Raw genomic sequence first — 13,905 nt, 5'->3', positions numbered from 1 at the left:
GTTCTTTGATCTTTCTCACTGCTTGTTCTGTAGTCACTCACTTTCTTCCATGTTCTTTTTCTCCTTTGTGAGCACATCATCATCATTATTCTTTTTACATTTTATAATATTTATACCCTTCCCCTCCAGTACACTACTGCTCAGGATGGCTTTCAACATTAATAAAATGGATATATTATAAAACAATAACAATTAATAAGATTTTAAATGTTAAAAGACCAAGCTAAAACCACATTTAAAGTTACAATTTCAAAAGTTTCAAATTAAAAGCTATAAATAAAAAGCTAAAAACAAAGAAACCTACTGGATATCACAGTGGATAAAATATTAAAAAGCCTCTCTAAAAAGATGTGTTTTCAATTGTTTCTTTAAAACACGGTTTTGATGATTGCTTCACATCTGTTTGAATGTCATGGCTCCATTTTAAAGCAGAGCTGTTGGTGATAAACAACATACCAGCTGGTATATGAAACAGGTGAGTCTCAGTATTAGTGCAAGAAAATGCTTTATCCTCTTACATCACTGTTGAGATTCTAACGGCAGATCAATAGCATCAGGAGCAAGAATATCATTAGCAGGTGCTGTATCTGCTACTGTGTCAATGATCTCGTCCACCCTACTCTTCACTCTACTCTGCTGTGTGGTATGGCTGCTAAAACACTGTTGACACCTTTTTGGAATGGTAAGGGCTATTGGAGGTTCCTGGGATCCTCTATACGGGTGTAACACCATGATTTACAACAGTTCAGGGAAGCTTTGATCTTTTCAGTGGTACACGAGCCACCACTGAATATTGCACCCAGACCAATAAGGACACAAGACACCATCTAGCCTTTTCCCCTTCAAACAAACTAAGAAGAAGAGGGGAGTTTTGCAGGGGCTGTTTCTCTTTAAGGGGTAGGTCTTAGTCTGTGTGTGTGTGTGTGTCTGTGTGTCTGTGTGTGTGTTACTTGTTAGGGTTAAGATATCACAGGGCTAGGAGTTCTTAGGAGTTCTTACCTAACTCCAGTTTTTACTTAGTGGCTGCCTGGAGGGGGTGGAGTCAGCTAGGGCGGGGAGAGGCCCCACATTCCATTCCTTTGACTCACATCCTGTGTGACAGTTGGAAGGCTACTCTACATATGAGGTGAAGGCCCGAGAGCATAGCGAACAGCGATAGCAAACAGGACATATGAGTTTTGCAGGAGTTTAGCGGGAAGTGTGTGGGGGAGCCTGGAACAAGCCCCTGCGATCAAAAGGATCACAAGGAGCCTGGTGGAGAAGAGAACGTAAGTACATATCCCTCCCTCATTTCCCTCATATTCTTGGGAAAGGCTGTTTGGACAGTTAAATAGTTGACCATTACAGCTGAGACCTATCCTAATAAACTATCTAATAAATGGACAATAAGCTCCCTAAATACTGTAAACAGCCAACAAAAACAGTATGAAGATAAAAGGCCAGCAGGGGAGGGGGCACTTCCCAGTGTATTGCACAGAGTACCACGTGTATGTCTATTTGCCCCATGGGCAGAAGTCATGGGTGAGTGCTCGGAGCAAGGAGCTCCTGGCTCTCAGGGAACAAATCCGTTCCCTTGAGACCAAGGTGGCGGATCTGGAGAAGGTCAGAGAGACAGAGAGGGATGTGGACGAGACCTTCAGGGATGTGATAGAGGCATCCCACTCCAGGGCTGGTAGCTCCTCTGCTGTCAGGGAGAATGAAGGTCTTGGGCGAGGAGGACATCAGTCTGAGGAAGAGGAAAATGTTCCTTTAGAAGGGACCCCTTCCGTGGATGATGAGCCCATATCCTCTCGCACAGGGGATACTCCTCTGGGGGGTGGGGGCCTCCTTGTAGTTGGTGATTCAATCATTAGAGGGATAGAGAGATGGGTTTGTGACCCACATGTTGACCGCATGGTGACTTGCCTGCCTGGTGCGAAGGTTGCGGACATTAGGCAGCGTCTAGACAGGTTCCTAGGCAGTGCTGGAGAGGAGACAGCTGTTGTGGTGCACGTCGGCACCAACGATGTGGGGAAATGCAGTCGGGAGGTCCTGGAAGCCAAATTTAGGCTGATAGGTAGCATTTTGAAGTCCAGGACCTCCAAGGTAGCACTCTCAGAAATGCTACCTGTTCCACGCACAAGTACAGTGAGACAGGCAGAGCTGAGGGGTTTCAATGCGTGGATGAGACGTTGGTGCCGGGAGGAGGGGTTTAGATTTGTTAGGCACTGGGACACATTTTGGGGCAAGCAAGGCCTGTACAAAAGGGACGGGCTGCACTTGAACCAAGATGGAACCAGACTGCTGGCGCTTAAAATCAAAAAGGTTGCAGAGCAGCTTTTAAAATGACACCTGGGGAATAGCCGATGGGAGCTGGGCAGTATCCCATTTGGCAAAAGCCATCCTTTAAAGTGTGAGGCTGCAAATAATTCAGATAAAACAGAAGGGGACAGAGCAGAACCGCATAAAGAGCAGATGGGAGCCTGTGCCAGCAGGTCAAAGAGTCAAAAGAATAGCATACATCAGGGGAGAGGTTCCACAGATAGGTGCTTATATGCCAATGCCAGAAGCCTCCGAGCCAAGATGGGTGAGCTGGAGTGCTTGGTTGCTAACGCAGAAATAGATATAGTGGGCATAACAGAAACATGGTGGAACAGTGAGAACCAGTGGGACACTGTTATCCCTGGGTAAAAACTCTATAGAAAGGACAGGGAGGGGCACCTTGGAGGAGGGGTAGCACTGTATATTAAAGAAGGGATAGAATCTAACAAGCTAGAAAACCTAGGTGAACTGGAGTCCTCCACAGAAACCCTGTGGGTGACTATACAAGGCCGGAAAGGGAACGTGCTACTGGGGACGTGCTATCGCCCTCCGGATCATAATGCCGACAGTGACTGGGAGTTGCAGGAGGAAATCAGGGAGGCGTCAAGGAGAGGCAGGGCTGTAATTATGGGTGATTTCAATTACCCACACATAGACTGGGTAAATTCACATTCAAGTCAGAATTGAGAACAGTTGGTCATGGAACGGACCAGAGAGAAGGTGACCTTGGATCTAATTCTGAGTGACACCCAGGACCTGGTGCGTGACATCTGTGTCATCCACCCTTTAGGGAACAGTGACCACAGTGCCATCAAATTCAGCATACATGCGGGGAGAGAATCACCAAGGATGTCTAACACAGACATTTTGAATTTCAGAAGAGGAAACTTCTCCAAAATGAGGAGTATGGTGAAAAGAAAGCTGAGGGGGGGAATCAGGAGAGTCACTTCGCTCCAGAGTGCATGAAGTTTACTCAAAACCACAATACTAGAATCCCAGTTAGATTGTATACCCCAAAGGAGGAAAGGTACCACTAAGTCCAGGAGGATGCCAAGATGGCTAACAGGTACCATCAAGGAAGCCATAAAAGGGAAGAAGACTTCCTTCCGAAATTGGAAGGCCTGTCCAAATGAAGAGAACAAAAAGGAACACAAATTCTGGCAAAAGAAATGCAAGGTGACAATAAGGGAGGCAAAAAGAGAGTCTGAGGAACATTTAGCCAAAAGTATCAAGGGGAATAACAAAACTTCTTTAAGTACATCAGAAGCAGGAAACCTGCCAGGGAGGCAGTTGGACCATTAGACAATGAGGGAGTGAAAGGGATTATTAAGGAGGATATGGAGGTTGCAGAGAAGCTGAATGAGTTCTTTGCATCTGTCTTCACGGCAGAGGATACTGAGCATATACCTGTTCCTGAACCAGGCTTTTTGGGGATGGAGGCTAGAGAGCTGAGTCAGATAGAAGTGACAAGGGATGATGTTCTAAACTGTCTGGAAAAACTGAAAGCTAACAAATCACCAGGGCCAGATGGTATCCATCCAAGAGTCTTCAAAGAACTCAGATGTGAAATTGCTGACCTCCTTGCTAAAATATTTAACTTATCCCTGAAATCGGGCTCTGTACCAGAGGACTGGAGAGTAGCAAATGTAACATTGATTTTCAAGAAGGGATCCAGGGGCGATCCGGGAAGTTACAGGCCAGTTAGCCTAACATCCATTCCAGGCAAATTGATAGAAAGCATCCTCAAGGATGAAATTTTAAAGCACCTAGAAGAACAGGCCCTGCTGGGATTGAGCCAGCATGGCTTCCGCAAAGGTAAATCTTGCCTCACCAACCTTTTGGACTTCTTTGAGAGTGTCAACGAGTGTGTGGATCAAGGTGATCCAGTTGACATAGTCCACCTGAACTTTCAAAAAGCTTTTGACAAAGTTCCTCATCAAAGACTCCTGAGGAAACTTAGTGGTCATGGGATAAGGGGACAAGTACATGTGTGGATTGCTAACTGGTTGAAGACAGGAAACAGAGGGTAGGTATAAATGGAGAGTTTTCACAATGGAGGGAAGTAAGATGTGGGGTCCCCCAGGGATCTATACTGGGACTGGTGCATTTTAATTTATTCATAAATGATCTAGAAGCAGGGGTAAGCAGCGATGTGGCCAAATTTGCAGATGATACCAAACTCTTCCGGGTAGTGAAATCCAAAACGGATTGTGAGCAGCTCCAAAAGGATCTTTCCAAACTGGGGGAGTGGGCGACAAAATGGCGAATGCGGTTCAATGTTAGCAAGTGTAAAGTGATGCACATTGGGACAAAAAACCCCAGATTCAAGTATATGCTGATGGGATCTGAGCTGTTGGTGACGGACCAGGAGAGGGATCTTGGGGTTGTGGTTGACAGCTCGTTGAAAGTGTCGACTCAATGTGCGGCAGCTGTGAAAAAGGCAAAATCAATGCTAGGTATCATAGAAAGGGGATTGAAAATAAAACGGCTAACATTATAATGCCCTTATACAAAACTATGGTGCGACCACACTTGGAGTACTGTGTACAATTCGGGTAACCACATCTTAAAAACGACATTGTTGAACTGGAAAAGGTACAGAAGAGGGCAACCAAGATGATCAGGGGCCTAGAGCACCTTTCTTATGAGGCAAGACTACAACACCTGGGGCTTTTTAGTTTAGAAAAAAGACGACTGCGGGGAGACATAATAGAGGTCTATAAAATCATGCATGGTGTGGAGAAAGTGGAGAGAGAGAAATTCTTTTCCCTCTCACACAACACTAGAACCAGGGGTCACTCCATGAAATTGATTGCCAGGAGGTCTAGGACCAACAAACGGAAGTACTTTTTAACACAATGCGTGATCCACTTGTGGAACTCTCTGCCACAGGATGTGGTGACAGCCAACAACCTGGATGGCTTTAAGAGGGGTTTGGATGACTTCATGGAGGAGAGGTCTATCATCGGCTACAAGTCGGAGGGCTGTGGGCCCCCTCCAGCCTCAAAGGCAGGATGCCTCTGAGTACCAGTTGCAGGCGAGTAATGGCAGGTGAGAGGGCACGCCCTCAACTCCTGTCTGTGGCTTCCAGCAGCATCTGGTGGGCCACTGTGCGAAACAGGATGCTGGACTAGATGGGCCTTGGGCCTGATCCAGCAGGGCTGTTCTTATGTTCTTATGTTCTAAGCTTGGGTATAAAGGGCCACAGCTTTATTGATTGCAAAATCAGATTCAAAGCTAATTGACTCTCCACCACCTACAGCGTGGTTCCTAAAGACTCACCACCCTGGGTGAGTCTGGCCTATAACAACAGGCAAAACACCTTGGCTCCAGACAGCATCCCGCCTAGTGTTGATGCTGTTCTCCTTAGCACCAAGCCATCAGGGCTGTCCTTCAGTCAAGAAAGAAGCCCAGGTAGCCATTTCCTCATCCTCTCTGCAGTCTTGCTGACTGCAGAGAAGGAGCTCTTTGTGATGTCCAAATTCAGATGGGAGAGCAGGGGAGGGTAGGAACGTTACATGTTATGTACAAATATGGCCCAAGTGTGTGAGCTGAGTTTTCTGGAACTTAACTTTAGTGTTGCTCATTTGTTTAAATTGTTCTTTTTCTTTCTCATCTTTGAACTTCAGCTCCACCTCAGCCTCCAACATGGTGGTTAAACCAAACAGGTAAGCTCTATATTATTTATAGTTACAAACAATTATAAAAATATGTTTGTTGCTTCAGCTGAATTCACTGAGTCAAAATTATCATCTAGTGTGAAAAAATGAAGATTATAGAAGTCTTTAGCTATTAAATGAGTCACATAGTGCTAACTTTTGAATGAAGGACTCAGATCAGTGAAATGTGTTCTTTTATATTGGCTATTCATGTTTTCTGCATTCTTTTATATTGACTGGCTAGTCAATATAAAATATTGAATATGGTTTTACTGCCCATGTTGTATTTTCTGCGAGCTTTATTTTAGTAGGCAAAAGCAGGGAATTAAAATTCTTTTTAAAATTATGAAGTCATGTGAAGGGTGGGCATTCTCTACCCATATAGAGGAAGGCAAAAGATAGCTCTGTCTCTCTTTTAGCATTGCTTTGCTTCAAGTCCTCCAGTGAGTTTAACAAAAAAAGAAATAAATGGGAAAATAGCCTAATTCTCATCCCCTCCTCAAATTTTTACACAGTTTCCGTGATACTGCACCTCAGTGCAAAATGTTTCCTTGTTGTTTCTTTGTGGAGGGGCATACCTCTGTTACCATCTCTGTGTGCATATGGATGTAATCATTTCACTGAAGTGAATACATAAATTCTCACAGGCAGAGGATCTGTGTGTACACATCAGAGGCTCTACACAAGAAATTACAGAGTAGGGCATCTCTTTCGTATACCAGGTCTAAACCTCTAATCTGCCTCTACATAAGTGTCTTGGTTAGCAAGTATCTCTGCATAAGTGTCTTGTGTTAGAAAGATTTGTTTGGCATCTTCTGCATTGCCTTTATTTTTGTGGCACTGACATCAGGGGTCCACTAATGTGGCTGGGTGAAGTGGCCAACTCGGGCAACAGATCGGCAGAGGCAGCAGACAGATATGGGACTTCATGGTCTGCTATGGGCTGAAACATGAAGTGTCTTGCCCATAAATCAACTGTTCATGGATGAGAGGTCTGGGTAGACAGTTTGGGACAGAAGCTCCAATGATCATGATAATTTACTGTAGTGTGACCATGCTTCTCAGTAACCAATATACATGTGTGTTCTGTGTTTTAAATTGATTTCTTAGCTTCACCTGCAAACTATTCTTGCGGTGGTTTCCTTCCATATTCATCTGGTTCATTTCAAAGTCCATTTTATCCTGGCAACTACCCAAACAATGCCAATTGTGTATGGGAAATACAAGTAGGAAGCCATTCACGTATTACACTTACATTCCAATCTTTTACGTAAGTAAAGCTTTAAACATAGTTCATAGTTTGTGGTATCAAAAGTATTCTTTTTAAAAGCAACATCTGGAGGCCATTCTAATTCTTACTTTGTAGTGGTGGTATTGTAGCTGGGACACCATAGGACACCATCTCAAATAGTACTATTCAGTAAGTCCATGGTTGAACCCAAAATTCATTGATTCTAGTCCAAAACTCTATGCACTTGTCCACTCTGGTAGACGAGGCTGACATTTCTGAATTGTTACATATTCCAGAATTTATCTCAGAAAACAGAGTCTTAGTTTCTTTGGCTCACCATTATTGGAGTAATATATGTGAGAATTAAATCCTCATCTTTTATAACAATATCACAGATTATATCATCTTAGGTAATAAGGGGTGCTGATTAATTTTTATAGAGGGAGTTATGCTGGGGTTCAAGTATTGCTGGAATGCAGACTGATTAGAACTCTGCCTCCTCATGCCAGATATAGAAGTAAAGTCTGTGGTTACTTGTCAGTGTCTCCAGTACTCAGATGAGTTCTCTTTTATTGTTGCCAGGGCGTTTTAAAATTAAGATCCATGTCCCAATGTGATTTGCCCTGACTCAGATTAAGCCCTAATTGGTTGTCTTTTGTTTGTGTGTGTCCTTTATTTATTGATTCTCTTTTGGGATAAGAATATAAAGGATCTGATTCCAGATGCAGATTTCAGTTCACTATGAATCAAAGAGCATTATTATAAAAACTAATGTCTCTGCTTGTTTTCCAGGCTAGAAGTTTGTGATAGATATAGGTGCACATGTGATTATGTTGAGATCTATGATGGATCACTCAATAGCTCTCCTTTGCTTGGGAGGATTTGTTATGGTTCTTTTCATACCTTTACATCAACATCCAATATGATCACTGTTAGATTCCGTAGTGATCATAGTGTCACAAACAGAGGGTTTTATGCAAGCTATCGCACCATCCCTACAGATCAGGATACAAGTTAGTGCAATTTTGTTTCATTTTTTCTCTTCACATGACTATTATCAATTATTATGTTTGCTTAGAAACTCACCCAGTAGGCTTGCTCATATGGCCATTAAATGGGTAGGACAAGATTCAGATTCAGATTAACTTTATTATGATCGTAGATCAGACAGTACAACAACAACAGAAAAGAGAAAAAAGAGAGAAAAGAAAAGAAAAAACATTACATGAGACTAGACTGTATAGTACAAACAATGTAGCAAAATCTAATCACATTGAAAGTAATCTCTTTACAAAAATTGGATAGCAAAAATTCTAAGTAAAATTCATCAGAGTGACCTGGAAACTTCCCCAGGGTAGGACAAAGTTCTCCCCAGTTTTAGGAGTTATGTGAGCTTCTGATTTTCAGTTGTGTGTGTTATAGGCAAGGGAGGAGATGGGGAGTGGGATTGTCTGCTAAATGTCAGCTGTGGAGGAGGGGTTTTCCTCCGACCTCATTCAAAAGTTGGGGATGGAATTGGGTTACGGTGTGCTCGTTCTACCCAGCTAATACTTAGCAGATGATCATGTTCCCTGCCTCCCACTTTGCTTTTTACTTTCACATGATCAAAAATCAGGAGGTGCACACAGCTCCCAAAGTTTAATGTACTTATTTTGATTAGGTGCTGAATATTGTTTTATAGTTCTGCACTTGTTAACCACCTTGAGTATTTTTTAAAAAATATAAGTTGGGATAAAAATGTAGAACTATAATAAATGAATAATAAATTGGGTGCCAGGAGCACACACCAAGTGGTAATCTAGGCTCAGTTCCTTAGGACACCTGCTTAATAAGAAACCTCATTGGTTCTATTGGGACATAATTCTGTTCATAACTCCTCCACTCCATATGTTGAGTGAACACACAAGAGAGATATGTTCAAGCCATGCTCTTAAGCCCTAATGTGCCCGCTGGCCATGCTCCAGAGGTGGGGGGAGACTTTTGGTGTTTGTCTTCAAGAAGCCCACCACACCTACAGCCAGAGGTGCACCTAGTTAATTTTGGAGGCTGGACCTAATATCTCTTTGGTGGCCCCTCCTCCCATGGCAAGTTAAGCATCATTTTTAACACGTAGGTTCTTGAGGGCACAAATCACACCACCCAGGACAGACTAAAGAGGATTTGGGGAGCCCAGGGGGTGTGGAGGCCCTGGACTTCAGCCTCCAAGTCCTGGGGTAAGAGTGCCACTGCCTACAGCTATATCTAGGTCTCCTCCCACTAATATGAAACCCTGACTAGCCAGAATTCTAAGTTTCATGGAGATTCCCTTGCAGACAACATGTGACTGCCCAGGGTCATAGCCTAGCAGAAAATGTCCTTAGGTGTTACATTCTGATAGTACAATCAATGAGCAGTGCTATCACTTCATTACCCTTTAATTTTAAAGGGAACAAGATTCACACAGTTCTGCCCTGAGTAATACATGAGTAGTTCATTTTTCATCTAAGAAAAATGTGACTACCCTTATCTGCCAAGCAATGCTAGGCAGCTCACAGGGACTCTGTGTGTGTGTGTGTTCGTGTTCTGATATACTTAACTCATAGTTCTCTCAAGGTCATATTCTGATACATCCATTGTCCATCCTCATACTCCATACCAAAAGGTGTTAATTCACAAAATATATTTATATCTACAATATATGTATGTGTATATCTATCTATCTATCTATCTATCTATCTATCTATCTATCTATTTCTCTGTTGGACAGCAATCCTTCATTTTTATTACTCTGCACATGAACATTATGATGAACACTAGCAATGGACAGTGATTTTCAGTAGTGGTCCTGTATTGTATTGGCATTATTATTATTGTTGTTGTTATATTCTATTAATAATAATTACATGTATCACTTATATGTATTGCCATGTATGTGTCAATGCACTAACAGAATTTCCTGTTCCTACCCACCAGCACTTCTTTGTTTACCAGAATACATGTATGCTGTAGTTAGTAGAGCATACCTGAACTCAGAAGGCTACTCTCCATGGGATTTACACTTGAGTGACTCATCCTGCAGACCAAGAATCACACCATATTATGTTATATTCAACATACCATACAATCATTGTCAGACCAGAAGAGAGGTATGGAGATTTGTTACTTCATATCTTTATGGATCTATAGATTTCCTTTTAAAAAACCAGTCTTTCTGAAACCTTCAAGGTTCATATTAGAAATGACTCATGAACTGAAACACTCCCACTTGCCTAATGATGGCTAACCATGGTCCAAGCCATGCAGCTTCATGCTCACTGAGCTGACTCCATGCACACATAGGAATAGTTTCCCCAGCCTTTCCCTTACCCTCTTCTGCCTTCATGGCTTTCTTCTTGTGTGATATTCAGTGCATGGCAACTGTTCCAGCATGGCTCCATTGCATGCTGCAAAAGTAATGCGAGCAAACTTGGAACATATGGCAGTCTTCAATATCTGCCTCAAAGACTGACACAGTAGCATGACACTGGTGTGCATGTTCAGGAGTTAATTATTAATCGAGCATTATTACAGGATATTGTTTTATATGTCATGTTCACACTCATGCTTTGTATCTGCACACTTTGCACCCAGACCCAAGGAGACACGGACACATGATTCTTTGGTGAATTTGGCCACGTTTATTGAGACAGAATTCTTTGTGTGCCAACATGGCACTCAGCTGGGATTGGTGCTCTACCCACTACAGTGCATTTCCTATAAGGCCGGCCACGGAGTGGCCGCCTTGGCCTAGGGACAGTGGCATTAGCACCTTGGCTCTGGGCGGCTCCATCGCTCTAAAGCGGGCGCCACCTATCCACGCCGACCTAAGGTCAGGTCTCTGGTACTGATGACACCTCTCCGATGCTGCACAGCCATACGGAAGGATGTCACTTTGCAGAGAAGAAGGGCTGAGTGGCATCCCTGATCTGTCAAGCCTCAAGGGATCCATCGTCCTCCTTGTTGGCAAACACTTCCCTAAGGTGCATCACCCATTTTAAGCTGTTTTTCCCTCCGCACTGTCCCTGCCATGGTGGGCATTAGCCTAGCTTAACGCTCCGTACACCCCACCACACGTGAGGCGCTTGCCAATCTCAGGCGCAGACCATTGATAGACAGTCTCATGTATGTATTCTCGGGATTTACTTCTATTTTATTTATTTTCTACCTTTTATATCCCGCTCTTCCTCTAAGGAGCCCAGGGTGGTGCACCACACACTTGGGTTTCTCCTCACGACAACCCTGTGAAGTAGGACAGGCCGAGAGAGAAGTGACTAGCCCAGAGCCACCCAGCAAGTCTCATGGCTTAGAGAGAAGTTACTGGCCCAGAGTCACCCAGAAAGTCTCATGGCTTAGAGAGAAGTTACTGGCCCAGAGTCACCCAGAAAGTCTCATGGCTTACCATTGCCATCTCCCACGCAGTATGTGATGATGCCTCTACGCATCTTCTTATATCGCTGTTGCCTGATACAGGCGTTTCCCATAGTCTGGGGAACATACCAACGGGGATTTGAACCTGGAGCGCGCACGTTCCATCCCTTGCTGCTCCAGTCCCGCCCCTGGAGCACCCGGGGAGCCGAAAAGCAGGAGCTCACCTGGTGTTGCGTGCTCCTTGGAGGAAGGTGGGCTGGGGCAAATAAGCTGCGCAGCCCAGTCAGGCAGCGAGTGGCTGGAGTTTCAAGAGGGTTAAGAGTAAGTTTGCTCTCACTGTACATTCCTAAGCCCTGTTCAGGCACTATGTTGTGTCTGCATACATGTGTGTGTTTTTGTATGAATAACTGAACATGTATTCATTTTAAAGGTGAGCATAGGTACAGATACAGTGAACATGGTACTCTAATGCAGGATATGGAAAGGAAATGTACTGTATGTTACAGTGGTAACAATGTACGAATAAAGTTCTAGTTAGATACAAATTCAGAGTATGGTCCAGTCACAATTAAGCACTTTCAAGTCTCATTGATTTCATTGGGAGAGATCTGAATGGGTATTCTTCCCCCTACAATTCATTGCCTTTTATAAAGTTCCTAGCTTTGATTGGCCTATGATTGGCATGAAATACAGGAGATCAGATGCAACAGGAGAAAAAATGCTGCTGTACTTTTCAGATATTGTTGACACTAAAACATATCTCTTACTCTGATTTTTAACAAACATTGTTAACTATGTATAAGAGCAGTAATGCTGGGAACTGCATACCAATTACCTTTATGAGCTGAACAGTCTTAACTGAGAAGAATTGACAGACACATCTCAGGCTCATTATCAGATGATTAAATTTATATTTTTGAACTAAGAATGACAATATTCAGGTTTCTTAAAATCTAAATGATTATTGAAACAATCAGTATCTTAAATAGTAATTCCAATAATTCAAAAATAGTAGTGGCTGACATCTAGACTCTTCCCTCTTGCATAGGGGAAACTTTATCCCTTTATAAAGTGAAGAGTTGTAGTCAGTGGCAAACCACATGCTTTGCATGCATAAGGCCCAGCATGCAATCCCTGACATCTCTAGATACCACTGGAAAGGCCCCTGTCCAAATCCTTGGGGAGCCACAGACAGTCCGTGTAGGGAATCCTGAGCTAGATGGAACAATTGTCGTCTGTTCAAAGGTTCCTATGATAATCTTGGCTTGCCTAACAGTTGCTTAACTCAGAAAATGCATTTTCTTTTGTTATGTTTTGAACAGGGAGATAAAGATTCTATTATTTACTCAAACCTGATCACAGCAGCCTCTCCAGGCAGCATCATTAAAAGGAAAAAGGATCTTCACTTGCATGTCAACTGTAAGATGCTACAAAATACTTGGATAGAAACAATGTATGTTGCTGATGACACAATGGAGGTCAATAAAACTCAGTATGGCCGTTATAGTGCAAACCTTACATTTTATGACTCGGCCTCCTTCTGGCATCCAATTTATGACACACCTTATTATGTTGAACTGAATCGGGACTTATATCTGCAAGTTTATCTTCATAGTTCTGACTCAGAGCTGGTGATGTTTCTGGATACTTGTAAAGCATCACCCTCCTACAGTGATTTTACCACCGTGTCTTACAGTATCCTCGAGAATGGGTAAGAACGTTATTTTCTAAAATGGTCAAGTTGTTTGGTTTTGGATACGAGATGTATTTTTAATATTGATGAATCTTGATGGCTTTTAGATTTTAGCTAGCTAAAAAAGAAGCTTATTCAAGTTCTGGAGTTTCATATAGAGTTCCCTGCTAACTGAGCAAAGAGGCACCCTTGCTCAGGTACTCGGTGATCTGAAAGAATCCAATAAGCAAAACAATTTGCTGTCACCACAACAGCCAACATCCTGACAAAGGCTGAATGTGCATTGTGGGAAGAAGCACCCATGCTGTGAATGGCTTCCCGACTATGGCTGCACACAGGGTGGAGGAGGAATTTTGCTGATCTCCCTTCCTGCAGATGTCCCTTATGCCATCCAGAGATATGCCCCTCAGGGTTGTGCAGCCCTCAGGGACATATTTCCATGTGGCCTTCTGGGGGAAGGGGAGATGAGTGAAATTTGCACCCACACACAATCTCTGTGACTGAATTAGTAGAAGCCATTTCCTGCACCGGTGCATCTCATGCAACCTTTGTTTCAGCAAGATATGTTTCTTTAGCTTGCCCAAAACATTGTAATTAGAATGAGATTTTGAGAAACTGATGGCATATGACAATTT

The 13,905-nt window shown here is 43.1% G+C and overlaps 1 protein-coding gene across 1 annotated transcript in view; it reads left to right on the top strand.

Moving 5' to 3' along the window:
* LOC128349938 (deleted in malignant brain tumors 1 protein-like) overlaps positions 1-13,905 on the top strand; it is an 85,355-nt gene that overhangs the window by 61,567 nt on the left and 9,883 nt on the right. The window contains exons 19-23 of the mRNA XM_053307277.1: positions 5,931-5,969; positions 7,071-7,230; positions 7,984-8,204; positions 10,144-10,316; positions 12,900-13,288. Coding sequence (XP_053163252.1) covers positions 5,931-5,969; positions 7,071-7,230; positions 7,984-8,204; positions 10,144-10,316; positions 12,900-13,288 — 982 coding nt within the window. The remainder of the gene's footprint in view (positions 1-5,930; positions 5,970-7,070; positions 7,231-7,983; positions 8,205-10,143; positions 10,317-12,899; positions 13,289-13,905) is intronic.

The sequence above is a fragment of the Hemicordylus capensis genome, chromosome 3 (assembly GCF_027244095.1).
Source record: "Hemicordylus capensis ecotype Gifberg chromosome 3, rHemCap1.1.pri, whole genome shotgun sequence".
In the NCBI taxonomy this organism is placed as follows: Eukaryota; Metazoa; Chordata; class Lepidosauria; order Squamata; family Cordylidae; genus Hemicordylus; species Hemicordylus capensis.
This window is presented reverse-complemented; position numbering and strand designations above follow the sequence as displayed.